At 38.2% G+C, this 26216-nt stretch overlaps 1 protein-coding gene across 1 annotated transcript in view; it reads left to right on the top strand.

Moving 5' to 3' along the window:
• Positions 1-10690, top strand: part of tada2a (transcriptional adaptor 2A) — a 32584-nt gene extending 21894 nt beyond the window's left edge. The window contains exons 8-15 of the mRNA XM_028806596.2: positions 947-1010; positions 3897-3940; positions 5176-5286; positions 5419-5490; positions 5677-5809; positions 7051-7094; positions 7188-7267; positions 10076-10690. Coding sequence (XP_028662429.1) covers positions 947-1010; positions 3897-3940; positions 5176-5286; positions 5419-5490; positions 5677-5809; positions 7051-7094; positions 7188-7267; positions 10076-10261 — 734 coding nt within the window. The 3' untranslated portion in view covers positions 10262-10690. The remainder of the gene's footprint in view (positions 1-946; positions 1011-3896; positions 3941-5175; positions 5287-5418; positions 5491-5676; positions 5810-7050; positions 7095-7187; positions 7268-10075) is intronic.
• The last annotated feature ends 15526 nt before the right edge of the window (positions 10691-26216 follow it).

A 26216-nucleotide genomic window follows, 5' to 3' on the forward strand; every position in this document is an offset into this window, starting at 1 on the left:
GGCCACACCTTTTGTATATTCAGTGAGCTTTTTATGAAACATGCCAGGTATGCATACCTACCATACCTAACAGCGGAACCATGTTATTTATGGACTTTGCTTTTCAAAGACCCAAATAGCAACTTTTTCCCTATGTGTGCACTGCTCACCAGCTTTAATCACTAATGTGTTCTGCCTAAAGTGATATGCCAGGCCTGTTGTAATCAACCAAAATCCCTGCCTGAAAGAACTGTCCCTACATCAGCTCTATGTATGCTAAACAATTAGGCTCACAAATCACAATTATCAAATAGTTATTTTTCATTGCTGGTTACAGCCCATCTTCAGTCATCCGTCCACCCTATTGGTTTGTATTGCTGTTCGTGTGACCTATCAAATCATTTCTGCTTCATTCTTCTTTTTCATAAAGCATGTTGTCATCCTATTTCAGAACATTTAAGTTAGCATAATAGTAAAAATTAGTTTTCTTTTTTTATATAGCGTCACCAAATTTCAATGAAATCCATCAAGGTATTTTTGAGATACAGAAATATTTATTTCTTCTGTTTGGGTGGGTTGCCCTAAATATTGATATTCTTAGTGGATGCCTGCTGACCTGGATGTACTGTCCTACCAAATTTCATCTTTTTAACTTAACTGAAAACAGTTTGTTGATTGCCGAGTGAGTGTGTGAATGAGTCTGTCAACTTTGCATTATATAGATACAGATTAAAAGTTGCCTAATGAATTTCCCATCGGGATTAATAAAGTATCTATCTATCTATCTATCTAATGTGTTTTTAAAACTGGTTTTTAAAGTCTTGTAATTTAAAAAAATATGATTATGTATCATAGCAGATATTTACATTTAAGATTAGAATAGGCATTTATATTTAAGTGCTTCAAAAGCTGTTATGTGTTGGTGGTGTTCATTTAGAGGCTAAAGTTGTTTTACTCTTCTTTGCAGCCTTAAAGATTGCAGTTGTAGATATATACCATTCACGCCTTAAGGAAAGACAAAGGAGGAAAAAGTAAGTTGCCTCTGTGATGATCACTTGTTCACTTGAAGGGTCATTTTTAATTAGCTAACCCTTTAAATCTGTAAATAGCATCAGTTATAGAAATCTTTTATTCTCTAATTATCTGTTTGGCATAGTGTAGCACAAGTCTTTTAACAAGTTTCCAATTATGTTTTATATTGCATCTGCTTGTATTGTTATTGGGGGTAACACTGGCAGTAGGTACAGCTGTGTGCCTTTAAGATCCAATAATACTATACCTAAGCAGATGAAATTGTAATGAATTGTAATTACATTATATATGTACAGTTTCAAGAAAAAAGTCATTAAATATATTTAATTGAATTTTATTTATCTTGTTATTCTTGGGATCTCCTTAACAGCTTCATTTTCTCATTGTTAAAGGTAAAGTCATGTTGTGATACTTATGCTGAACAGTAGGGGGCAAAACAGCTTTGGTAATGTTTCTTTGCTATTTAGGAAACTTAGACTTGTATATTTGTAAAGATTACTTCTGTTTCATTTGAGAAATCTTGCTTTGTTGTTGGCAACCATGTCTTTATATTTCTGCATTTAGTATTTATCAATTGGGAGTCAAACTATTTTTGGTAATATAGTTAATTACACACACAAATATCCAGGAGTATGTAGAATTCACTCAGTATTTTTTTGGCCCAGCATAAAAAATGAGCAAAGCTGTCGAGGCATAATCTCCAGGTTTAACACTCTAATAATCAAGACATTAATTCCCAGGTTTTTACCAACCTGTGCATTATTGTGTAACTTGTCAAGCTTATCTACTGTACACATCACTGTTGTGAAACTCCATTGTGCAATATACTTAGCTTTGGAAATGCATCTGATGCTGCGCTGAAGGCCCCCAGCAGTAGTCTTGAATAGTTTTGACATACAGTTCATACTTAAACAGCTGAAATCCAACACTGGCCATTGTTTTTTTATAGTGGACTTCCAGTCATGAATTCTTTGTATACTGGCATTATTATCCTGATAACTCATCCATCAACAGTACGTCAGAAATAAATGTGAAACCCTTTTAGAATTAGTTGGGGGTATTGTTTGAAGGAATAAAAGAAACAGCACTCCAATAAGATTAGCCTGACCCTATTATGTAGAATGACAGTGGGAAAATCAGGGGTTTGGAACTGCATTTCAGTTTCATGACCCAGACATCTTAAAGTTATCAAGTGCCAGGCTTTCACTAGATAGATTTCACATATGCAGTTTATAGGCCTTCTTTATTTGTTTCATATAGAGCAAACATTATCAAAGCCACCATTGGTGCTACAACGAATTGCAGGAAAAGCTGGACTTTTGAGCTCTGTGTGTTCTTGTCTTTTTGGTTTTGTCAAGGAAGATGTGTTCATCTTTAATTCCTTTATTTGGTTATTTTACTTAGTTAATCAAAATGTCTACTTCTGCCGCATTGAGGTAGTTTTTATAATATTTATAGAATTAAAGCTTACTAATTTACTTCTCAGAAGCAAGTGTAAGTTCTGGTATAACAAATGACCTTGAAATTGACTGTGTTTGTTTATTTTGATAGAGAGAAAGCCATATTACCCATATATGTCTGAGATTTCTGATTGATTTGTGCTGTTTTTACTCTAAATGAATGGTTGATAATGGTTATCGGTAAATTATTATGCACCTGGAGGCAAGATAAAACAGAACACCAAATACAATGTATGGATAAACCATTCATATATTTTCAGATTTTCTGAAAGTGGTTCTCTCTATTTTCTAACCTGCTTAGCCTATTCAGGGTCATATAATAGAAAGTATTTCCTAATTCTTGTTAGAATCCTTGCTTCTAGATTTTTCACTGTATAGGACAGAGTGGCAAACATTATTATTAGAAGTCGAATATGTGTGCATGCACTTTATTATGTTTAATATGTAAAATTAATACTTTTTAGCACAGTAGAGATTTCAGTGGGCCATTCCTGTTTTTGTGTTCTGACTGTAGACATGTTTACTAACAAATTAATAAAGTACTTGCATCTAGTTCAAAATGCTGTAAGTGCATTTCATGTTTTGCTATTTGTTTCTAATAGAATACATCAGCAGGTCTCGCTTTTTCATAAAGCTTTAATAATGTTACCTGTAAAGTGACCAGCAAGGCACAAATGGACTGATACTTTGTTAATCCCATAGGGAAATTGCAGAGTGACAGCAGGTGAAACACAAAAACTGCACCAAGTAATTTTTAAATAATAAGAAAATATTTTAAGAAGATGGCAGCACGGTGGCACAGCGGGTAGCGCTGCTGCCTCGCAGTTAGGAGACCCGGGTTTGCTTCCCGGGTCCTCCCTGCGTGGAGTTTGCATGTTCTCCCCGTGTCTGCATGCATTTCCTCACACAGTCCAAAGACATGCACGTTAGGTGGATTGGTGATTCTAAATTGTCCCTGGTGGGTGTGTGTGTGTGTTTGGTGTGTGTGTCCAGCGGTGGGTTGGTACCCTGCCCGGGATTGGTTCCCGCCTTGCGCCCTGTGTTGGCTGGGATTGGCTCCAGCAGACCCTCGTTACCCTGTAGTTAGGATATAGCGGGTTGGATGATGGATGGATATTAAAAGTAAAATATTTAAGTAAAATGCAAATACAGTTGCAGAAAAACAGAATTTATGTTGTAAAAGCTAAATCATCTGGTTTAAAAAATGAAAGAAGTTCCTGCTAGTGAGCACTGGAGCTCCATAGTAAAATTAGAAAAAAATATAAAATTGTATAATAATTACACACTCCTGTAATGAGTTCATTTGTAGGTGGATGGTAGCAAACTAAATGCCAAGCTTTTTTTTTTTTTTTTTACCTTGTTTGTGTTTTAATCTTGAAGGATATCAGCCCAATTATTTAATTTCTTTATTTTTTCTCATTTTAGAATTATTCGTGACCATGGATTAATAAACTTGAGGAAATTTCAGAGTAAGTATGTACTTTGCTTTCATTAAGCAGCATAAAAGTTCTTTGTAATTTCTTCATTCAGGCTGCTGACAAAGACTTTTGTTTTTTTGTGGAGTCCAGGCACCTTTCCAAATTTTAATTCAGATGATAAAATGCAATGCTGGAATTTTTAATAGCAAATTAGCTGCCACCAAAAACTAGGTGATCCCTCATGTAGACCACGAGGGCACAAAGATTATTTTTTTTTATTCATCTTCTAAAGCACGGGTGTCGAACTCCAGTCCTGGAGGGCCGCAGTGGCTACAGGTTTTCATTCTAACCGTCTTCTTAATTAGTGACCAGTTTTTGCTGCTAATTTACTTCTTTTGCCTTAATTTTAATTAACTTGACTTAAGCCCATTTGTTGTTTCTTTTTCCTTAATTAGCAGCTAAATAATAGACATAAAACATGCCACCACATGACCAGGCTCACCTGTGCAACAATATCTGAAAATAAAGAAAGGTGAAGGTCTCAGGAAGGTTGATCTCTCAGGTCACCAAAACATTTTTACAGTGTTCTTAGATAAAAACAGAATATCAACAGTTTTAGAAATGTCTGCTGTGGCAGCATGAGAGTAGCAACAAGCCATGGAATTAAATAAGCAGTTTAATTAACAGCAAGAATCGGCTTCTCATTAAGAAAGTGATTCAAGTGAAATTGGTTTGGAGTTTGTAACCCCAATTTAGCTGGTCATCTGTTGGCTTGTTTCGTGTCTCATTTCTGATTGGCTGCCATTTAATGAAGAAAGAAATCAATTCAGAGCACTGAATCCTTAAAAACAGGGCTATTAAAATGAAGGGAAAAGAAGTTAATTAGCACTGAAACCTGGTCACTGATTAGGAAAAAGGATGAGAATGAAAATCTGCAGCCACTGCGGCCCTCCAGGCCTGGAGTTCGACACCCCAGTTCTAAAGTTTAAACTAAAGTGCATAAGTCAGTGTCCTATGAGAACTCTTTTTCAAGGTCATTTTCTGAATCGCCTTAATGCTCAGTAGTTAAAGGTGCCTTCTTTAGCTCCTCATTTGATTTTTAGGCTATGAAACGTGTTTGTTGTGTCCATCCACCTTTGACTAACAGCTTTGGCATCTTTCATTGTATAGCAGACTCGTGCGTCTCTTACCATTCTCTAATAGTCCATAGTTGCTCACCTTTGCTATACTTCTTCATCATATTTATTTATTTATTTATTTTTGGAAAAAATATTTCTAACTGGCAGTTTTGGAAAGAAGATATCCAAAAGAGGTTCAGGACATGTATGACAGTATGAGGCATTTTGCACGAATCCTTGGACCAGTCGAACACAGCAAATTCATTGAGAGTCATGCACGTAAGTGTGAAGTGAAACAATAGTGTTTTTGTGGAGTTACCTTTTAAGAAACCTGCACATGCTTTAATTAGTTACTGTACATTATTGTATTCCCATCTATCTTGTACATTTTTGATGGTTTGTTTTTTGTAGTTGAATTTGAGCTTCGCCGAGAAATTAAGAAACTTCAGGAATATCGAAGAATGGGAATCCAGACTTTCTGTAGTGAGTAGACAGTAGTTGCCTTATCTTAGTGCAGCTTTTTTCAGCATTTCTGAACTCGTCCTGATCCAATTTTATTCAGACGGAGACTGAGTATGTCATATTTACACTCTGGTGTTTTTTTGCCATAGGCGAATATCATTTAAAAATGTAGCTTTTTTTAACCTGGTATTTCTTTTTGAAATATAGGTGCAAAAGTGTTTGATCGGTTGTCAAGGTCACGGGAGGAAGAAAAAAGGAAGCGTAGTATGTTGTCAGAAGTACTGCAGTACATCCAGGATGGGGGTGCCTGCCAAAGATGGCTGTGCAAGCAGGCTGCTATGTGAGTGCCACAGCCACAAAACTGAATATATGTGTAATAGTAAATGCAATATCACCAGCCACGTTCAGAACCCTAAAATGTATTCCCAAAAAGTCCTAATATTTGGGCCTAGATTTTCCTTTGACTTCTTGACTTAAGTACATTTCAGCTCTCAAGTGTCAATTGAGTTCTTTTGTCACAAAATGCGGTAAAGTTATTTATTGTAAGAAGAGATCTCAGTTAAGAGTTCAGTTTACATTCATACCGAGTTAATCACAAGAAAACAATGGCTGTTGGATCATTTACATATTTGTAGTTGTTTAGCATATTTTTTTCCACTGAATTTTACATATAATTATTTGAAACATTTTTATTTATTTATATGACTTTAATAAATATGAAAAATTATGAAATTCTTTTTGGATTAGTAAATTGATGCATTATAAAATAAAATCTAGGTTTTCATATACACTATTGCACTTTTACTACAGTGCTTTAGTATGCTTGGGTGCTTCAAAATGGAGTCAAGATCAAGTAAAAAGAAGCATAAAAGAGAGAAGCAAGTGCGACCATAACTGAATTTCAGTGCATATAAATGTATTCCTTCTCTTTTTAAAATGTAATTCATAAAGTTTTCATAAAGTTCATAAATGTTTCATAAAGTTTAAAGTTTGCTTTAAATAATGTTCAGCCATCATCTGAATCAGTAATTGAGGTGACAGTTTCAAGCTAGAAAAATGTTCTTGTTCAAGTATATTTAAAATTGAATTGAAAATTCTTTGTATGGAGTAACATGACACTAGCAAGGAGCTCTCATAACTTCTCTGACATCTCTCAGGTTTCCATGTTGGTGTTAAACAGGCAAAATAAGATGTTAGCTCTTCTCTATACTAGCAGTAAAAACAAATTAGCCTTTTAACCAGAGAAGGTTCTAAAAGTGGCATTTTGCATCTGATTTTCAAACTGAGTATGTGCAATATATTAAAGTAAAAGCATGTTCATTTTATGAATATTATACTGATTAATGCTTTTATGCCCATTTCGAATATACATACTGTTGACCTGAGCGACTGCTTATATGGTAGAACTTAGAGTTACCTAGAAAAAAATGTCTGACATCAATCTTGACAGCATTTTGATGGAATGTTCAAGAAAATAATATGGGTTCCAAAATTAAACCTTTATAGTGGATTAAATGTTTTCATAAACCATGATGGTGGTGGTTTAATTTTGCAGTTGATTTTGTTTTTTCTTTTCTGTAGTGACTCAGGTCTCAGCCCAGCCTCATCCGTAATCTCCAGCTCAGGTATTAATATGTATACCTTTTTTTTTTATACTATCCAGTTTTATAAAAATCACAAATGTTATCTTGAATGCCTTTTTCTGTGTTGTTCCTCAGCAACTGGGAGACGCCATGCTCCACCCTTGAACCTCACTGGTTTGCCTGGGACTGATAAGCTCAATGACAAGGAAAAAGAGGTAATGGTTCACTTTTGTGACAGTTTTACTGGAAAACTGGCAAACAAGGACTTTTAAATTACTTTAACTAGGGGGCTTCACCCCTCCTCACTTCGCTCGCCAATCCCCCGTCCTACGCTACGCACCAGCCACTTGGCTTCTTTGCCGCTCACTTATGTGGATTTCACTTTCACCAGACAACAAATCTTTTATAATTCTCGCGGATAGGCCTCTTCATTGGAAAGTAACACTACTTTTCCCTGATGTCAACACGAATTAGACGATCTACAAGTCTCCGACTTAAAGTTTAAATCCAAACAATATATTTGATCTCTTTTCACTGTTCCATTATTTCACAGAGTAATAATTTCCATTTGTTTGTGCTAATGCGATCTTTACTATCATTTTTTTAGACTTTCTTTACGACATTCTACTTTGTCATCTACTCTTTGTCTTTTATTTCCGGCCCCGGGCATGGTTAAATCTCTTGGCACAAAGTCTCGTCTCATAGGAAAGTATCTCTCTGAAAAAGTCTCATCTCATCCCAGGATTTTTGTATTATAATAGAGAAATATAACATTCAGAAAGTGTAGATTTAAAAAAAAGTCTTCAGTAGAAGAAAATGGTATCTTTGAAAAGGATTATGAGAGAAATAGTGGATGCTGAATTATCAAAGAATTATAAGTAGCCACCCAATGTTGCTTTTAAAAAAAATCTCGAGAGAGAGAGGGGGGTTATGTGAGATCTAGATGACCTCTTTGGTCAACTGATTCATTGACTTTATATGAAATATTAACCCCTGTCTTTAGATTATTTTTTTGGTCATCTGGCTTATATACGATGAGTTATGGGATTTAAAATTGTTATAAGCTGGTTTCATTTCACTTTAACAACTACATTATACATCCTGAATATTCATAGTATTTGTTGGAACAGTTATTTATATAAAAATTATAAAATTAGTCATCCTTTTTCATCCAGTATTTTGATATAATAGCTCTTTTTTTGTTTTCTTTTCTTTTTTTTCACACTTTCAGTATCCAAACTGTCTGTTCACTGTAAGGCTCATTTTATCCAATGCGCCACTGAAATAATTTTAAAATTCTCACTGCACAACTGCACTTATGTAACCATGCATACTGCTATTACTGACCACATGATCTGAGCTGCATGCCGCAAGTCTTTCACTTTTTCACTTAACTACGAAGCACTTGTGCATTGATTACAATTTATCACTAAACAGCAGAGTAATCTTGAAACATGGCTCCAAGAAAGGTGTAGAAAAAAATCTAAATAATTGAAATGGTAGTGTAGAGTGTTTTTTCTTTTTAATCATAAGTTTCATAAACACATTTGGTGTTAAGACAAGTCCACCATACAGGTCAGCCTGAGAGGCAAACATTTCTTCTACATGAGAATTGTAAAGACACAGCTTCTCTTTAATACCCACAGACATAGCCTAATATGCAGTAATATTCCCATTGTTGGCTGAATTAATAATGTCTTAATTAGGTACTCGACAAATGAACTGTTCCAAGGTTTAATAGTTTATTTAGATGTTTAAAAGTTTTTTAATGATATTTGGGTAAACTGGTTCTCAGTTTGAGATGGTCTTGACATACATTTTTTCCGCATTTATAATAATGTAATCTGACCCATTTTTAGGAAAGGATTAGAATCCGGTAACAAGGAACAACTGTACATGAATGTGTATTACAGTTTACATAATCAAAATTTAAATAAAAAAAAAATAATTGTCTCTATTCAACTTTGCATTGCTCAATACAGCCATATTCATCATTTGAGGATTTTTTTAGACCGCCATTTTGTATACTTAGTATGGATAAAGGATATATGAATGATAAGAATTAGAGTAAAAACTTATCTTTGATAAAGAACACATTTGTAAAGTAGAACATGAAAAGCCTAATGCTATATTTAGTCTCAAGGCTAGATTAGCCTGTCCTTAACTGCTTTGAAGGCTGATAGGATTAGAACATACATCTGTATATCCAGGAGGAGGACAAAGAGGTCACAAGATGCTTTATGAGAGGTGTGTTTTCAAGGCCTGCGGCATCTTTCAAGTAACACAACAAACTAAAAGCATTTCACGCTTAGCAGACAAAACTTTTCACCCAACAAATCCATGATGTGCTGCAGTTTACCTCAACAATCTAAATAAAAAGGTAGCTATTTTAAATAAATTAATGAATACAGACCATCAATGTATGCGTTTTTCTTTTTTTTTAAGGAGCAAACATTTTGTTAAATGCTGTGACCTGACAAATGATGTATACTGTATATGAAATCTTAATTTATTGTGAATGCAACATGGTAATGATCTTATTGCAAGTATCCTTTACATTATGTTGGAATTTTCAACTTCCATTAAATATATAAGACAAAGACATTTGACATTTAAATTGTTAGGCTACCACTGTCACACATTACAGATGTCTTAGATTTGATTCCTGGCACAAGCCCGGCTTTTGTAGAGTTTGTTTTTATTACCCATGTCTACCTGGGGTTTTATTCTGGTTTAACTTCCATATCCCAAAGATGTGTAGTTGGAGTTAAATTGGAGAATCTAAACTGGATATGTGTGCATGAGGCTACCCTGCAATAAAGAAGTGCTCTCTCCACCTTGCAGCAAATGCGAAAGAGATAAGTGTTGGCTTCCTGCGGTTTATAACGGCATAAGAATGTTAGCAAAAATGGACATTTGAATATCATTGATATTGATGCTGTCTTTTTTTATTATTGAAGATTTTTAAAAGTGTACTTACTGTATCTACTTAAGCCACTTATAACTTTTTCTCTCTCCTACAGCTTTGTCAAGTGGTCCGCTTGGTCCCAGGTGCATATCTGGAATACAAGGCTGCCTTGGTCAATGAATGTCGTCGTCAAGGTGGTCTGCGTCTTGCACAGGCCCGATCCCTGATTAAGATTGATGTGAACAAGACCAGAAAGATCTATGACTTTCTACTTAAAGAAGGCTACATTAGCAAAGCCTAACTATTTAACTTGATAGATAGAACTCATCATAAACTGACAAACCGTGTACATACTATGGGGTCTTTTTTCTAAAAGGAACCAAAGTGGAACTTTAAAGAGTTAGCAAAATGATGCTGCTACTCCAGCAGGGATTGATACGATAAGCGTTAGCCTCTCTGTCATTCTAGTCCCTCTGTTTCCTGGAGTTCTTTCCTGTATATTTAAATTACTCCTAAATTGTGCACAGAGCCTCAGTACTGTAGTTGTGTCTTGCTATATTTGCACAAAGCTTACCAAATCACACAGAATATAAGTGACTTTGCTGTGTTTACAGCTAGTTAAACAAAGGAGCATATCTTTTAGTTTAAATAATTAAAGATTAACTTTGAAATGGCATTTAACAGTTTTGTAATTTGGCTAAATGAATACATGTGACTGCTATCACCCACATAGTGTTTCTCTGCCATTTTGGAAGGGTAGACCTGTGGTTAGCATATAGTAAGGGTCTCGGGGTGGAAATATTGGGTGTGAATTGGAAAAGTGCTGTTTTAAAAGATTAATAGCATTGAATACCACAAATTAAATATACCCAAACATTGGAAAGTGGAACATAACATATTTTGATAACTGCATACCCTGACATGCTGCACCCTTCTTATTTGATAAACAGTTTAATTAAAGCAGGCTGCTGTCAGTTATCCGTGACATCATATTGCTGTTGTTGTTACTGTGACTTTAACAAGTATTCCGGATATCTATAGTACCAGCATCAACCTGTTATACAAATAAGCAGAGTGCTGTCGTTTTATTGTTTTACTAATTTACATTGGGCGTAAAAACTTTTTTTATTCATTTCTATGTGTTGTCAAACATGACAGGGTTTTAGGGGCTGAATCCACCCCCATCAACATCCTATATTAGACATGAACCAACCTTGAATGTGGCATTGGTTCACTGCAGGAACATCCAAAACATAAATTGTGCCTACAAAGGTGCGAATCGTTTAGTGTTTATTTCTCTCAATTTACTGAAAAATTCAATTCACCCAACTCTTTTTGACTTGTGCTGCCACACTTTGGCTGCTGTGTAATAGGCAGGAACAATCTTGTAAGAGGTTGCTTTATACAAATCATCAAAAAAGAGTTTAAATTGAAAATGTGTGTTTATCTTATGACATCAGGTGAAAAGATGACTAAGTAAAATTACTTGTACAGGTTAAAAGACTTTACTTATAGCCATTTTTATTGATCACAATTATTAAAGTAGCCCTTCTACATGGCTTTGGCCAGGTTACTGCTGTCAGTATGTACATAATTAAGCACATGAAGCAGGACTATGTAAGCAACTTAGTTTGGATTGAGACCCGTGAGTAGTTAGGTGGGGTTCAAATCCAAAAAGGGTACGCTTTGTATGACTGATGCTGAGGGGCATAAGAAATCTGTAATGAGTTGTGGCATAGCTGAATGTGGCCTGAGACATGTGCCATACAACAATAGCTGAAAGAAGTCTGTAGAAACAGTAAGCAGTAGTTGTCAGGTTTGAAATTGGCACAACACAAATAATTTAGTAAGTTAATAATCTGAATTAACATTGTTTATTAACTGAATTTAACTACTAACTTTAATGGAATTAATATTAAACATTCTTGACCAGCACCGTCTTTTCCTTGCTTGTAATGAAAAGACGTTTTTTTTTTTTTTTTTTCCATGTCATGCCTTGGAGGCAGGTTTCCTCCGCTTCTGCGTATAGCATTATGCACTGGTTCCCATGACTATTTGCAGAATGCTTTAAATGAGAATCGATATTCCGAAGTGTTTGCCCTTTTCTATAAATAAATGCGCTGCCTCTGTGTGTTCATCTGCTGTGTCTAAGATTAACTGTTTTTTTTCTGCTATCCCCAGCATCACTCACATGCATTTGTCATTTAGCTGATGCAGGTAACAACAGTCATACTCTAATTTGCTTCTGTTCTGAGAGACACAAAGATAAAGGGGGTGGCCGGGGGGCTTAATTAGGCACTGCTGACGTTAGAAGCAGATGTTTCAGTGAGAACGAGGGACACCCACGTCTCCTGATTTGGAAGAGCGCTTTTGATCTAACGATTAGCACTGTGATTGAAAGCTAATTCTCTGCTGGGTTCCTATTTGAGAATCTATGAGAATTTGGTAAACCCCAGGTTACTATTTAGGTACTATATATACACACTGATGTCAAGGATTCAGGATATTCTTCTGTTTTTAGTTATATCTTTATGCCTGGTGAGAGTGGTTGAGGAGACTTGCTAAAAAATTTCAACGTTAAATTCTTCTGTTTGGAAGTATTTTTAAAATAAACACTAGAGAAGGATTTCACATATTGATACAGTGGGTAGCAATGTTGTCTCACGGAGTTTGAATACCATTTGGATTTTTGGTTTTGATTTCTGCCTTCTCCGTGGAGTTTACGGTATACCTAGGGTGTAGATTTCCTTCAGCCGAGTTTATTCTTGCTTTAATTCCAGTGCTAAAAGGTAGGCTCCTGCTCTCTGAAAACTTGTACTGGACTGTGCTGGTACAGAAAATGGATGGATGGTCCTGCAGGTGCTTTTAATACCACAGTGGTGATCTGTGAAGTTAAGATGTGTTGTGAGCAGTGACAACCTTCTTGCAATATGAGCGGTTTCTCAAATAATTTTAATGCCAACATCTGGATTTTTTTGTTTAATTCTCTTTAGAATCACTCAATTGTCAGTGGTGATATCTTACTGTGTTAGATAAATGTAGAATTGAGGTCTCTCCGCCATTATTTGACAGTATGGTTCATGGTTAGGTAACCACCTATCGGTTTTCTGGAAGTGGAGTAGAATGGGAGACCCTTTTTTTGGTTGACAGGGAGTCGCAGTTTTGAACATGTTTCTAAGACCACAGTGTTAGGTCTCAAGTTTGTTAAAGACAATTCCTAAGAAGACAAAGGGGTAATAGGCAGAAACTCTAAACCATTATCACAATAAATGCAGTATGGGCCTTATCTTCAAGCACTGTATTGTATGTTCTGGCTTTTGGAGGAGGTTGTGTTTGTAAGACTGTCTACTGCAAAAAGATACAGTATATACTGTAATACATTTTTGACATTTATTTTCTATTTGTAACACACGCCAACTCCACCCAGAACTAGAAATTAAATGAAGCACTGCACTATGAATGTTGCCAGGCTGCTGACAGATATTTGAAACATTTTTGGGTGTGCTCTTTCACCCTTTGGCCTGATCATTGCAGCTGTCGAAAGTTGATATTTAGCACCAAGAAACTGAAATTGGCCAGCTGGTTCAGCAGTTTTTAAAAAAAAAAAAAGAATTCCATCAGAACAGAACAGAAACAGTAGATTCATGTATGGACTGGGGAGTGTTAGCAAAGTGAGACATGGCCTCTCTCTTAGTGTTCTGGAGACGAGTCTAATCTTGACACACTATTAAAAATGCAGGCCAGGTTATTTGATCTTTCATGGTGTGGCTCACATTTCTCCCTTTGTCTCCCGCTGGGCACTTTTCACTTCTATTTAAACTGCAAGGATGTGCTGAATAACAGGAGCTTTATCTCTCTCATTCCTTTGTCTCGTCACTTTTCTACACTCCATACTTTCCTTTGTCAATGGTATAGATGTAAAATGGCAACCCAAGCTGGCATAACTCACCTTGTTTTAAAGAAATGAACATGCATAGAAGGTTGGGGTGACATTGCAGTAAGTAAGGAGTAAATGAGCCAGACCTGGGTGCCAAAGGGTGTAGGGTAGGGTAAATGAAGGGGGATGGGGGGGGGGAAGGTTGGCCAACAGATCCATGATCGGTGCATATGAGTAAGATCACTGAGAGGGCTGCTGAAATAATAATCAACTAGGGGTCTCTTTGCCATGGTGGTATGTTTTATCGGTTAATGGCTGTAGTTATGTGATCCCAGCAGTGTGATGTTATGAGTTGGCCTTTTACGTTACTTTTAGTAACCTGTCACTGTAGGTTTCTCTTTGCATACAAGCTTCCATATTGGCTGAATCCTGTTACAAATATCAACTGCTTGTTTAGGAAAAAAAGAAGGGAGTAGTTTGTAGTACTAAGGTGTTGTGCCGTGTTAGCCATTATGGATGTAGTGAGAAGTCCAGCAAAATGACACCTTTTATTGGCTAACTAAAAAGACTACAATATGCAAGCTTTCGTGGCAACTCAGGACCCTTCTTCAGGCAAGATGTAAGAGTTGTTTAAAATCAATTATTGCTTTGCAGGCTTGCTGTTTTCTTCACAAAAATATTTGTAATATTTGATAACCATTTTTACCATTATAGCTTTCCTCAATCTAATATCCTCAAAAAGAAGCATGTCATGGATGGGTAAGTAGAGAAAGTGACACTAGATTCATGCTAGACTTTCCTTTTGTTAACTGTCAAAAGTCACAAATTAGTTTATGACTCTGGTTGACAGCCTGAGTGCAGCCATGCAATGGGTGACACCTTGGCACCACACTAATTCAGATGGAATGGAACCAATGGGAGATTTTTTTTTTATGGTGGCTGGAGTGCCAATTCTGCCACCAACCCCCAGGTTTTCATCATTACCAGGATGGAGCAATTGCAGGTTAAGGGCCTTGCTCAAGGGCCCAACAAAGTAGAGTCACTTTTGGCGTTTACGGGATTCAAATGGCCAACATTCCTATTGCCAGTGCAGATCCCTAACCTCAGAGCTGCCACTCAGCCCAGAGTTGGTTTGCCAGCTCCAGTCCTGGAGGACCACTGTGGCTGCAGGTTTTCATTCTAACCCTCTTCTGAATGAGTGACCTTTTTTTTGCTGCTAATTAACGTCTTTTGAATTAATTTTAATTGATTTGCTCTTAAAGACTCAGCCCCCTGATTTTTTTCTTTTTCTTTAATTAGCAGCCAAACAATAATGAGATACAAAATGAGTCTAAACAACTGGTGTTCCTCATACAATATCTGAAAATAAAGAAAGATGAAGGTCTCAAGAATGTTGATCTTCTCAGGTCCCCAAAACATTTTAACAGTGTTCTTAGAAAAGAGAAAAGCAACAATTTCAGAAATGTCTGCTATTACACAATATGAGCAGCAACAAGCCATGAAATTAAATAACAGGCTTAATTAACAACAGGAATTGCCACCTCATTAAGCAGCTGGTTGGAGTGAAATTGGTTGGAGTTTGAGGCCCTGACTTAGCTGGTCTTCTGTTGGTTCCCTCACTTCACATTTCATTTCTGTTTGGGTGCCATTTAATGAAAGAAATGAAGCAATTCAGAGGAATGAATCTTTAAAAATAACTTCTTGTGAATTCATTTTAATTGAATTGAACAGCACAAACAGGGCATTCATTACAAAAAGGGTTAGAATGCAAACCTGCAGCCAAGGTGGTCATCCAGAACCGGACTTGGCAACCCCTGCATTAGAGCATTGGAATAAATATATTAGTAACCTCATAAGATTATTTATTTTAGCTGCAAACCACTCAGGCCTCCAAAGCGCTTATTAAAAGTATACAAAAAAGGCATTAGTGCCATTTTAATTAGATCTTACAGATTACATCATAATTTATTTAGGGAAATTTGGAGAAAACCGGTAAGTTCTTTACCAATATTTTGTAAAGGTTAGGTGTAGGGCAGTATTGTCATATTTTAGAATATTGCCCTGTACATCTTATTTCCATGTACAAAGTAAACTAAATTAGAAAATGTGAGTCAATATGCTTGGGTGTGTGATTAAGTGTAACCCACGCTCCAGGGTGGTTCCTCTCTCTTACCTGATGCTGCTCTGGTAGGAGCTTAAGGAACACGGATATAAAACAAGATTAAGGGGTTCTGTTAATGTGTAGGCTGATTGCTCATAAATTATCAAAAATGTCTTTAGTTTGACTTTGGCTGCTTGTAGTTTGACTTTCCCAGGTTAAAAATGCTGCTGTAAAACCTAACACATTTGTGTGTGTGGTGCCAAGATTTGGATGTACAAGACTATTATATCATGGGCATTAGACTGGTCCGCTCTAGTGGTTTTTCTGCAAAATTGTTTTTCAGAAATTTGGATCACCTTGACGACTTGCATTATTCTGCAGTCTCGCCCTCTCTTTCTCCCTTTTCTTCTCTCACATTTGTTAATTCTTCCAGTAAATCGCTGACACAAAGTGAAATTGGAACAGAGTGAATGAGTGCTGTCCTGAATTGGCACCCGTCAGCCTGCTGCAGCTGCAACGCTGTCAAGAATTTGATAACACTTGACACGCACACACGCTCACACTCTTAATTGTAGGCACTCACACAAGTGTGCTGTCCCTGCCCCCACCCGCAGCCTGGAGCAGCCCTCCTCTTGATGTGCCGCGCACGCAGCAGATGACGAGTCATCCGTTACTCCAATGCAGAGTGGCTTTCGGCTCCCGTTGCGCGCAGCTATAGGTGGAGAGGAGGAGTTTCCAGGTAACAGTCTCTAGGAAATTCACAGGTCAATTGGCAGCCACAAATGAAACCAGCAGACGAAGGATATGGCTTGAGAAGCAAGTGTTCTTTTAATAGTCCATGGCTACTGGAATAGGATGTAGACAATATCGTATAATAACCTAAAAGGATGTTACAACCAAATAAATCCAGTGCCGTTATCCTTTATGTGGCTGCATATTGGTTAACATTTCTGCTTCATGGAGCCTGCATCATGTTGCTGTCTATTCAGAATTTGCATGTTCTCGTACCCCCAAGGACATGCTGGTTAGGTTAATGGGCAACTCAAAAATAGGAGTGGATATGTGTGAGTGAGTGGGTAATCCATGGATAAAATGGTGTTAGTGAAGCCCCCTAAATTCCTAAACTGGACTAAGTGGATATGCGAATGTTATGTTATCTTGTTGTTACTACTTTCTCGTATACAAATTTTACAACCTACTCTAGATTTTTTTTTTTGTTAAACTCCGCTTGTTTTCTTTAATTTGGTGCAGATGACTAAACTGAGTCCTGTCCTAATTACCCACCTATTGAGTTGCCCAATGTTATTAAATCACCTGGGTTGTGGGTGGGGGTAAAAGTAATAAAAAGAAGCTTGTTTGGGTTTTTAGGGTAGAGAGAGAGAGAGAGAGGATGGATGGATGGATGGATTTGGATTTGGGTTTCACAGAGCAGGGTATGGAGAGTTAGGGTTGGATGGCCTGGCTTTGGGTTTTTGTTTCTAATCACTTGCTAAAGAAATATAATTGTTGTAAACTAGCTGTCTATATGATAAATGTGGATATTGTGTACCCAGCTGTGTAAATTTTGTTTAGCTAGATAGCTAAGTTAGTGTTGTCTTTCTGCCTTGTTTCTGTTTTGTGTGTAACTTTCTCCATATTTTGTGAGGTTTTTCTTTTTGAGTCGTTTTAGTTCGCTGGTTTAGTTTTTTGTTTTTTTTTCTGTGTTTTGTCTTCCTCTATGTCTCTTACTTGTGTACGGCCTATTTATGTACCCTTAGGCCTTTTAGTAGGCCGTAACAATGAAGTACAGGGAAAGTATTGTAATCCTCCAAAAATTCCATTCCAAGATTTTGATGAACCTCGACGTTTTAGAGTCCGAAAATACCATTTTTGGAATTAGTGGTGTGAAAAACTATTTGCCCCCTTCCTGATTTCTTATTCTTTTGCATGTTTGTCACACAAAATGTTTCTGATCATCAAACACATTTAACCACTAGTCAAATATAACACAAGTAATCACAAAATGCAGTTTTTAAATGATGGTTTTTATTATTTAGGCAGAAAAAAAATCCAAACCCACATGGCCCTGTGTGAAAAAGTAATTGCCCCCTTGTTAAAAAATAACCTAACTGTGGTGTATCACACCTGAGTTCAATTTCCGTAGCCACCCCCAGGCCTGATTACTGCCACACCTGTTTCAATCAAGAAATCACTTAAATAGGAGCTGCCTGACACAGAGAAGTAGACCAAAAGCACCTCAAAAGCTAGACATCATGCCAAGATCCAAAGAAATTCAGGAACAAATGAGAACAGAAGTAATTGAGATCTATCAGTCTGGTAAAGGTTATAAAGCCATTTCTAAAGCTTTGGGACTCCAGCGAACCACAGTGAGAGCCATTATCCACAAATGGCAAAAACATGGAACAGTGGTGAACCTTCCCAGGAGTGGCCGGCCGACCAAAATTACCCCAAGAGCGCAGAGACGACTCATCCGAGAGGTCACAAAAGACCCCAGGACAACGTCTAAAGAACTGCAGGCCTCACTTGCCTCAATTAAGGTCAGTGTTCACGACTCCACCATAAGAAAGAGACTGGGCAAAAACGGCCTGCATGGCAGATTTCCAAGACGCAAACCACTGTTAAGCAAAAAGAACATTAGGGCTCGTCTCAATTTTGCTAAGAAACATCTCAATGATTGCCAAGACTTTTGGGAAAATACCTTGTGGACTGATGAGACAAAAGTTGAACTTTTTGGAAGGCAAATGTCCCGTTACATCTGGCGTAAAAGGAACACAGCATTTCAGAAAAAGAACATCATACCAACAGTAAAATATGGTGGTGGTAGTGTGATGGTCTGGGGTTGTTTTGCTGCTTCAGGACCTGGAAGGCTTGCTGTGATAGATGGAACCATGAATTCTACTGTCTACCAAAAAATCCTGAAGGAGAATGTCCGGCCATCTGTTCGTCAACTCAAGCTGAAGCGATCTTGGGTGCTGCAACAGGACAATGACCCAAAACACACCAGCAAATCCACCTCTGAATGGCTGAAGAAAAACAAAATGAAGACTTTGGAGTGGCCTAGTCAAAGTCCTGACCTGAATCCAATTGAGATGCTATGGCATGACCTTAAAAAGGCGGTTCATGCTAGAAAACCCTCAAATAAAGCTGAATTACAACAATTTTGCAAAGATGAGTGGGCCAAAATTCCTCCAGAGCGCTGTAAAAGACTCATTGCAAGTTATCGCAAACGCTTGATTGCCGTTATTGCTGCTAAGGGTGGCCCAACCAGTTATTAGGTTCAGGGGGCAATTACTTTTTCACACAGGGCCATGTAGGTTTGGATTTTTTTTTCTCCCTAAATAATAAAAACCACCATTTACAAACTGCATTTTGTGTTTACTTGTGTTATATTTGACTAATGGTTAAATGTGTTTGATGATCAGAAACATTTTGTGTGACAAACATGCAAAAGAATAAGAAATCAGGAAGGGGGCAAATAGTTTTTCACACCACTGTATGTCTGTCTATCTGGCAGTGTGTGTGTATATAAACACGATAACTTGAGTACACTTTCACTTAGGTCAGCCAAATTTTGCAAACAAGTATTAGGTACAGAATGTAGATTTCTATCAACTGTTGGGCTATTTCCACTAACCAGAAGTGGTACTTTACCTGAATGCATGCTAGGTTTTTTTTTTTTTTTTTGTTAATTCATGCAGCTGCAGAATCCAATTTGCTCAACTTTACTTTTATAATTGTTCAATATATTATTGATTTGTTGTTGATGGTTCTTTAATATACAGTGGGTACGGAAAGTATTTAGACCCCCTTCAAATTTTCACTCTTTGTCATATTGCAGCCATTTGCTAAAATCATTTAAATTAATTTTTTCCCTCATTAATGTACACACAGCACCCCATATTGACAGACAAAAAAAAATAATTTTTGAACTTGTTGCAGATTTATTAAAAAAGAAAAACTGAAATATCACATGGTCCTAAGTATTCAGGCCCTTTGCTCAGTATTTAGCAGAAGCACCCTTTTGAGTCTTCTTGGGAAAGATGCAACAAGTTTTTCACACCTGGATTTGGGGATCCTCTGCCATTCCTCCTTGCAGATCCTCTCCAGTTCTGTCAGGTTGGATGATAAACGTTGGTGGACAGCCATTTTTAGGTCTCTCCAGAGATGCTCAATTGGGTTTAAGTCAGGGCTCTGGCTGGGCCATTCAAGAACAGTCACAGAGTTGTTGTGAAGCCACTCCTTCATTATTTTAGCTGTGTGCTTAGGGTCATTGTCTTGTTGGAAGGTAAACCTTCGGCCCAGTCTGAGGTCCTTAGCACTCTGGAGAAGGTTTTTGTCCAGGATATCCCTGTACTTGGCCGCATTCATCTTTCCCTTGATTGCAACCAGTCGTCCTGTCCCTGCAGCTGAAAAACACCCCCACAGCATGATGCTGCCACCGCCATGCTTCACTGTGGGGACTGTATTGGACAAGTGATGAGCAGTGCCTGGTTGTCTCCACACATACCTCAGTGCAAGACACATGACAGCCCGCATGGAGTTTGCTAAAAGACACCTGAAGGACTCTGAGATAGTGAGAAATAAGATTCTCTGGTCTGATGAGACCAAGATAGAACTTTTTGGCCTTAATTCTAAGCGGTATGTGTGGAAACAATGAGGCACTGCTCATCACTTGTCCAATACAGTCCCCACAGTGAAGCATGGCAGTGGCAGCATCATGCTGTGGGGGTGTTTTTCAGCTGCAGGGACAGGACGACTGGTTGCAATCGAGGGAAAGATGAATGCGGCCAAGTACAGGGATATCCTGGACAAAAACCTTCTCCAGAGTGCTAAGGACCTCAGACTGGGCCGAAGGTTTACCTTCCAACAAGACAATGACCCTAAGCACACAGCTAAAATAACGAAGGAGTGGCTTCACAACAACTCTGTGACTGTTCTTGAATGGCCCAGCCAGAGCCCTGACTTAAACATAATTGAGCATCTCTGGAGAGACCTAAAAATGGCTGTCCACCAACGTTTACCATCCAACCTGACAGAACTGGAGAGGATCTGCAAGGAGGAATGGCAGAGGATCCCCAAATCCAGGTGTGAAAAACTTGTTGCATCTTTCCCAAGAAGACTCATGGCTGTATTAGCTCAAAAGGGTGCTTCTACTAAATACTGAGCAAAGGGTCTGAATACTTAGACCATGTGATATTTCAGTTTTTCTTTTTTAATAAATCTGCAACAAGTTCAAAAATTATTTTTTTTTGTCTGTCAATATGGGGTGCTGTGTGTACATTAATGAGGGAAAAAATTAATTTAAATGATTTTAGCAAATGGCTGCAATATGACAAAGAGTGAAAAATTGAAGGGGGTCTGAATACTTTCCGTACCCACTGTACATAATATAATCATTGTCTTGCGGTTTACTCCTCAAATATCCATCCCCATATCTAAGTATACGAGAAAGTCTAGAGGAGACCACTTCTGATTTTTGTCATAACAAGAAAACAACAAATTAATGTCACCATATGTCATAAGAAGGGAAAGTGGTGATATGAAATTATTAAATCAAGACTTAATTGTTGCTTTCCATCAACCTTACTAAAGTGAACTGTATATAAAGTACAGGGTGACTTTTTTTTCTATGTAAAGGTAACATTCTTAACCTCACACTATTACATTTTAATTTAAAAATGCAGATGTTAGTCTCTATTTTGCCTTTCATCCGCACTACCCTGGCATCATTAACCCCTGAAAATGGAGAAAACGCTCTCTAGGGCCATTTCTAAAAACGTCGGCTTGGCGTTGCAGCGTGGACTGGTGAAAACTGACTTTTGAAAATGCAGACTCCTGACTTGCTCTGATTTTTTTTGTGTTAATGATGTAGCTCTTATCTGATTGGATCCTGCTCATTACAATATTTCATTCCCTGATTGGTCGCCCTTTCTTTGGGAATATTCCAACATAGAATACATAGCAGAGTTGCTTTCCATATTGCTTATTATGCTGCTTGCATTTATGCATCTGCATTTCTACAATTTGAATGTTACATTATTTGCATTTTGTACATTTATGCAACGGTTGCTAAAGTTGTCCAGTGAATCACAAGGCTGCTTGTGTTACCACTCCTGATTTTTCTGCAAAAGCACACATGCCCAGTGTAGGGGAACATCTGCGTCATACACCTTTTCATTTGTTTTACTGTGGACGGAGATGGTTAATAAACATTGTAAAACGCTAGTGTGGATAGAGATCGTTTTTATTTAAAAAAAAAAAACACTTTTTAAATGAAAATATGGTAGTGTGGCTGTAGACTCACTGAACCCAACTGAGGACCACCAGAGCCTATCTCAGCAACAGTAGGCACAGGACCATTGCAGGTCCACTCATCCTCACACAGGGCCAATTTGGCATTGCCAATTAACCTAACATGCATGTTTTTTGTGGAATGACCCACACAGACAGCAAGTGGACGTATTATTCAGACCACGGAGGCTGAAGCCCTAGAACTTGCACCACTCACAATTAAACAGAGTCTACACTTCACCAGGTTTAAAGACCCTACAGTATAAATAACTTGGGGACTAATTGCAATATAAAATATCTAACTTGCCAGTAAAAATTAGATAGTACAGAAAGCATAGTAAAGAGTCACTAACAACATAATTGCTTCCCTCTAAAATTAGAATGTTTGGGTGGCCCCTTATTTTTAAGTTGGTGTGCACATCCCAGCTAATTGACCAGCACTATTTGCACATATCATGCTGTCATTTACTGAGTGGTCAAAATATATAGGAGGACAGCAGTGGATTGTAAAGGCGTACAGTTCAGAGACCGAAGATTTATGTAGCATTGACCATGCCAGTGGGCAATAGACATGTTGGGATCAGGGTAACAGTTAGAGAAACCCTGAAGGGGCTTTTACACGTGTACAGAGAAACAGTTCCGTCTGAAAATAATGTCAAAGTGTCCGGTGTATCCTCATACCCACCACCTTTGGTGAACCAACGTTTGATTGCAATATCATTTTTGAAAACTGTTGCTTGGCATGTGCATATATTCCTTCTTGGCAGCAGTGTATGCATCTCTGAATGAGTTTTAAGCAGGATAACAATCCATAACAAAAGGCTTAACAAGAACTGGAATGACTTCATGAAGGAGACTGTGATTTCAGCTTACTCATAGCCTACCAGTCGAGCGATTTCAATCCAAATAAGCATCTGCTGGGTGTGAAGGAATGAGCTATTCTGAATAGAGATCCATAACTAATATCCATAACTAATTCACATGCAATAATTACAATGAACACCTCATTTAGCCCAGTACTCAATGAATTTAGAACGTTCTGACAGAAAATGTAAGTCCGGTCAATAAAATGGCCAACTGGTGAGAAGGGCTTTAGTAAGTATTTTCCCACTTGGACCTTTGCACATTTTTTTATTTTATATTACAATATGGGCTCTCTACTTTTGCTTGTCTCATGACCCTGACACTGCAGCTGGTGTGGCCAAATGACAACTTCCTCAAGCTATGTGGGCCACCACTCCACATCTTCAGATGATGCTTTCAGTTTTCAGGTCAGTCTACATCCTCATCTTCACCTATGGGCCATGGATAGTGATGGGAGGAGATTGTGAATCCAAGCAGCCAAAAACAAGGCTCCACCTAAAGGGTTGCTAACCTCTCAGTCATGGGCTGTGGAACTTGGAGAAGAAGATCAAGAGGAGTCAAGCAAGGTAAGTTGGGCATGTAGTCTGCCTGTCACGCCTATGAGAGGTGCATAAAACACAACACACTGAGAAGAGACCCGGGACAAGCTGGAGGCACTTCTCAACAGGGAGCATCTAAGGACAGGTTGGCCCGGTCTGCACAACTTGGCATGTGTCCACTGTGATCCTTGCCAGGATAAGCTGAGTGAAAGTGAAGTCAAGGCTGTGGAGTCTTCATTTATTTAAAGGGGAAGGTCAGTATTTTTAAGGATTTTGTTCTCTTGTTTGAACAAAAGCTCCTTCCCCACCATTTTACGAAGCAAAAACAGACAAGGTATTTTTAAACAACCCATAAAATTGCTTCACTTCAGAACATCACTACATGGTGCAAATTAATATAAAGTGGATTCCGAAAGTATTCAGACCCCTTCACTTTTTCACATTAAGTTATGTTACTCAAATCCTTTAAGCTCATTTTTCCAGCACATCAAGCAACACTCAATAACCCAGAAAAACAAAGCGAAAACAGGTTTTTAGAATTTTTTGAGAATGTATTAAAAATAGAAACTTAAAAATCTCACTGACAAAAGTATTCAGACCCTTAACTCAGTATTTTGTTTGAAGCCCCTTTGGCAGCGATTACAGCCTGGAGTCTTCTTGGGTTTGATGTGACAACCTTCACACCCAGATTTGGGACCTCTCTGCCATTCTTCTCAATAGATCATCTTGTGCTTTGGCGGGATGGAGACTGTGGTGGACAGCTTTTTTCAAGAAGAAGAAAGAGTATGTCATCATATGATGTCTCAACAGGGAACACTCTAATTGTGATCCCCAGAAAACAAGGCAATCATACTGAAGATTGAGTTTATTAAAAAAAAATTAAACACACAAGGGGTTGGTGACCAAAGAGTGAATACAATGTACAAAATATACAAAAAGACTTCCTAAACCCTACACCCCTTTGGGCCTGGCCAGCCTTCTGTCTGCCTGATGGGTCAGCTTTCCCACATGAAGCACTCCTGTTAACTCCAGTCTAACTCCTTTTCTCTCCACCCTGGTCGCTCTTTCCCCTGCTAGCTCAGCTTTCACCCCAGCTTACATTCCAACTCTGTTCTTAATTAGGTTCTAGGTGCCAGGCGGGTATTGGTCTCTTCCGGGTCAGGATAGTCCTGCCTCTCCTCCAATTAGAGTAGGCTAGAACTTCCTTCAGTAACTTCTAATGTACTCCTGAGTCCAAGTCTCAATGGCAGTTGCCCACCGGCATGCAATCTCATATATTCCCTTATGGGACTGTATGCCTTCCTGCAGTGAGGTGATCTGATTTTTCTTCCTTAGCTTCACTTCTCCCTTTGGATAAAGAGGCAGACATCCCTGCCAACTATTGGGCAGTCTCCTTTCCAGCACACTGTGAGAAACATTCAATGCCTCTACTTAGTGCCTTTGTGGGGCACAACACACATAAAAGCCATAATGCCCCCTTGCAGCCCCTTACATGCACATTGGCATATACAACATTTTACCTGCTGCCACTTTGGCTCACATTCATGTCTTGAAGTTTATAGTGAAATGTCATCTTTTCCTGTGCTAAAGTGATGGCAATCTTGCCCTGGTAACTTTTTGCCAGTGGGGCGCTAGTCATAAAAACTGCTCTCTCATGAATTTGGATTAGTAATTGGATTTTGTGTTTAAGTAACATGTTTTTAACTCCCCTTCTTACCACAAAATTGCTTTAATAGGCTTTTAAACCAGGGTCGCAAACCTTCTGCTGTTAAAACCGGGCCCACATGCATGATGAGTTTTGTCAGTGTCTACCATGAGACTGCTTCACAGATCTGAGGCCATATGCAGAGTAGATCACTTCCCCAGGAGGGAGCTAAGATTTAGCAAGTTTCCTATTTTAATCTTTTGCAGACTGCATGAGATTCTAATCAGAGCAGCAGGCGTAGGGCAGCAGTTGTGTAGTAGATGAGTTCATTGAGCTGATGAGAATGATTTTGAAGGAGAAAATAAAATACTCCATCTGTCGTCTGTCTTCTTGTGCACGTTTTATTACAAGAGATGAAACCATACAGAGTGTATCATGCTAAGGACAAATGGCACTACTTTAACCAGCCTCTCTGTACAGTAGTGCTGGTGTCAAATAACTGAAAGGGCATCAAGTCAAGTATGTGAGACACTAAGTAACGGAGCAAAAGAAAACCCCACCAGGTCATTCCCATTTAATCATTAGGTTTTGGTTCCAGGGCTGCTTCCTGCCTTGCTCTCAGTGCTACAGTCCATTTCCCTGGGATCCGGGACAAGAGAAAGTAAGTGAAGAAAATGCATGGATGATATCCTTCTCCATATAGTTTTCAACACTGAATTGGAGGCCGGGTTGGGGAGCATGTACTGGTACAGCGTGTTACCGCATCCCCCACACAGCAAAACACCTCGAGATCCTGCTTGGATACCCCACAGGCAGACACGTGGTCCAATCCCACACTCCAGAAATAACCATCTGTCTGTGACAGGCAAGTGTTACATGGGTGTCTCCTTAGCCTGGTCCAGCCGTTCAGGCCCTCAGCAATGAGGATTCTGAGAGCCA

The sequence above is a fragment of the Erpetoichthys calabaricus genome, chromosome 8 (genome assembly GCF_900747795.2).
Source record: "Erpetoichthys calabaricus chromosome 8, fErpCal1.3, whole genome shotgun sequence".
NCBI classification, from domain to species: domain Eukaryota; kingdom Metazoa; phylum Chordata; class Cladistia; order Polypteriformes; family Polypteridae; genus Erpetoichthys; species Erpetoichthys calabaricus.